The following is a 2,835-nucleotide window of genomic DNA, read 5'->3' as shown; positions in this document are numbered from 1 at the left end:
ACATTTTCACTACAGTTTTCGGAGATACACCTCGGGAAAGAGTACTCGGAAATTTTGCTTACTTCATCAATGATGTTCGACCAAGATCCTTTTGTATCCTCGTCCTCTATGGTGTCGTATGTCAGCCATAAGTGCGATGCGGTGTAGTCTAAATCTAATTAAAAGTCCGCACAAGTCATGTAGCATAACAGGACCTCTGTTCAAGCACTCGTTCAAGCTATTATACTCCGACCTAATTTTAGACGATGCCTCATATACTACATGCAGTTTCGTGGTCGTTTTCTGAGGTGTTATAACTGCATGGTGAGGTATATAATGTATTTTGCCATCTGTCATGGTTTTATCAACTTGTTCAATAATTCCTTTACTTAACTAATTTTGTATGACAGAATCGTACTTTTCCAGAAGCACGGGAGTGTTGCACATTTTTTGACACATGATTTTAGGCGTCCATACGCAAGTTCCTTATTTGTTGGAAGGTAAGTTTCTTCTTTCCACGGCCAGGTTACTTGGTAACGTCCTTCTTTGAAATTTACTGTCTGTTTGAAATTTTCCAGGACACGTTCGTCCTCTGATGTTACTTATTTGTCAACATACCAATGGCTTCAATATTCCAAAAGTCTTCAAGGTCGGGCTTAGTTAGAACACAACTGTCAACACTTTGAAACATGTGTTTTAGAAACGTTTGTGCAGTATGTCAGCATGAGCATATTTGTTTCATGTTTGTCTTCTGTATCGTTCTCATTCATTCTTCCGGTCAATAGCCAGCCTAATTTTGAACCAAGAAGATAAAGTCCTGGTTGTATTTCCATCTTCTGGGAAAGTACTAAGTCGAGGTTGAAATCATTGCCTATCAGTAATTCGATTGTGGAGTACTCATTTTCTGTTGGAATGGTATCGGCTAAATCTAAACTGCTCACGATGTTGTTCAGACTGCCCACAGAAGAAATGTCCAACTGTCTCCTCTGAATACTGCCACTTATCACTGGCACTATGCTAGCACTCAAATTCATATAGTGGCCATTGTTCAGTTTCAAACACAGCCTTGTCGACGATGTTCGGATCACTTTCGTATCTTGACTTCCAAATGTGACTAGTTTGATTTCTTCATCTTTCTCCTTCTTAAGGCCTAATCTAACCGCCAACTGTTGCGTTATATATGTCCTTTGTGACCCACAATCTAAAAGAAGTCTTACGTCGACAGACTTGTCAGTAGTTGGATGTTTCACTTGTGTTTCTGCCGTCTGCATTAAGACCATTTCTCCAGAAGACACCATCACGTTTTCTTTGCACGCTATATCTCCTGTGTCTTTTGACCATATTTGCTCTGAAAGACTAACACTAGAGGTTTCTCTTGACAGTTTTGTTTTAAACATGTTTGGGCAGAGACTCCTGTGATGCACATTATATTCTCCACAATGTACACATTTTTTATTTGTCTTACATTCGCTGGCTAAATGTCCTTCTTTTAAACATATGAAACAACTTCCTTTTATTCGACACTTTCTCCCATCTATCGTCTTGTTCTTCTGACACTCATCCCACTTGTCTGAGTAATTGATGGATTAAAACTTATTTTTGTACTTGCCATAAGATACTCCGTTGAACTAGATAGTCTCGATATGGGAATTCGGCTTTGAAACGATGGGTTTCGCTGTTGATAATGGTTCTGCTGTTTAAATCTAGAAGCAGAACTTGACATTTTTTTGTCTGGCACGTTTCTATTCTTTGCTCCTTCTTTATATTCATCAGATTTCTTTTCTGCCTTTTCACATGCGGTCACATATTCTCGTATCTGATGTCTAAGTGCGTACAATATCCATTCTGTTTTAGTTCCCTTGTTAAATTCTAGCTGTCGCAAAATGTCTTCAGGTAACGTTGAACGTATCATCGAAACGAACACGTGTTGGTTAATATTTTCCTCGAGCACCTCAAGGCTTCGCAAGTGCCTTTCTGTTGCATCTAAAAACGCACGGAGGCTGTAAACTTTGTTACTGGCTGAAGGAATATTCATGAACTCTTTATAATGTTGGTCGACTACTTCCTGTTTGTTACCGAATCTTTCCTTGAGAATGTCGACAGCTACTTCATAATTTTCGTGCGATAAAGCTAATCCAGAAATGGCACCTTTAGCTTCCCCAAATAACTTGTTTAACAAGTAGCTGAACTTTTCTATGTTAGACAGGTTTCGATTTCTGTATACAGTGCACTCGAAGGTATCCCAAAACTCAGACCATTTTAATTTGTTTCCATTGAAAGAACACATGTCTAACTTTGGTAGTTTCACTGAACTTGTTTCTCTTTTTTCTTTTACTTCTTGCCTTTTAAAGAACTCTTTCTGTTGTCGCATTTGGGATATCATGACTTGTTGCATTTGTTCTTGCACTTGAACGAGTTTATTTGTTTCCGTTGTTTCAGGCGTCGCTTGCCTAGTTTTGCTATCACTTTGCTCAATTTCTTTTAACACTAACTCGATAAGTTGCTCTAGTTCAATTGAACAATTTTCAACATCCAGAGCTTACTGACATTTAACTAACTAATACATTTATATCTTCATTAATTGTATCACAGCTCATAATTGACTTTGAATTATCAATCTCTTTTGAGAGTGTATTCCGGTATTTTGTCCGTACACCTTTTAGATATGTTACATTTGCCATTGTGAAAATTGGTTATAAACGATGACTAATATAATTCCAGTTTTCTACTTGAAAATAAACACTTTTGTATCCAGTTTATTTGGAAAACAAACACTTTATATCCAATTCGTTTGTTACACTTTGCACGTTTTGTTATTCCAACCTTTATGTCAAGATCCGGTTCGCAGGACCATTC

General features: G+C 37.7%; 1 protein-coding gene across 1 annotated transcript; it reads right to left on the bottom strand.

The window, feature by feature from the left end:
* Positions 1 to 1,513: 1,513 nt before the first annotated feature.
* On the bottom strand, positions 1,514 to 2,350 carry LOC128223365 (uncharacterized). Its single transcript, XM_052932644.1, has one exon. The coding sequence runs from the start codon at positions 2,348 to 2,350 to the stop codon at positions 1,514 to 1,516; it is 837 nt and encodes a 278-aa protein (XP_052788604.1).
* Positions 2,351 to 2,835: the final 485 nt, after the last annotated feature.

This window comes from Mya arenaria, chromosome 17 (genome assembly GCF_026914265.1).
Source record: "Mya arenaria isolate MELC-2E11 chromosome 17, ASM2691426v1".
Classification (NCBI taxonomy): Eukaryota; Metazoa; Mollusca; class Bivalvia; order Myida; family Myidae; genus Mya; species Mya arenaria.
This window is presented reverse-complemented; position numbering and strand designations above follow the sequence as displayed.

Excerpts from the sequence above, each read along its gene's own strand:
- LOC128223365 (XM_052932644.1), bottom strand. The coding sequence starts at position 2,350 with ATGCGACAACAGAAAGAGTTCTTTAAAAGGCAAGAAGTAAAAGAAAAA.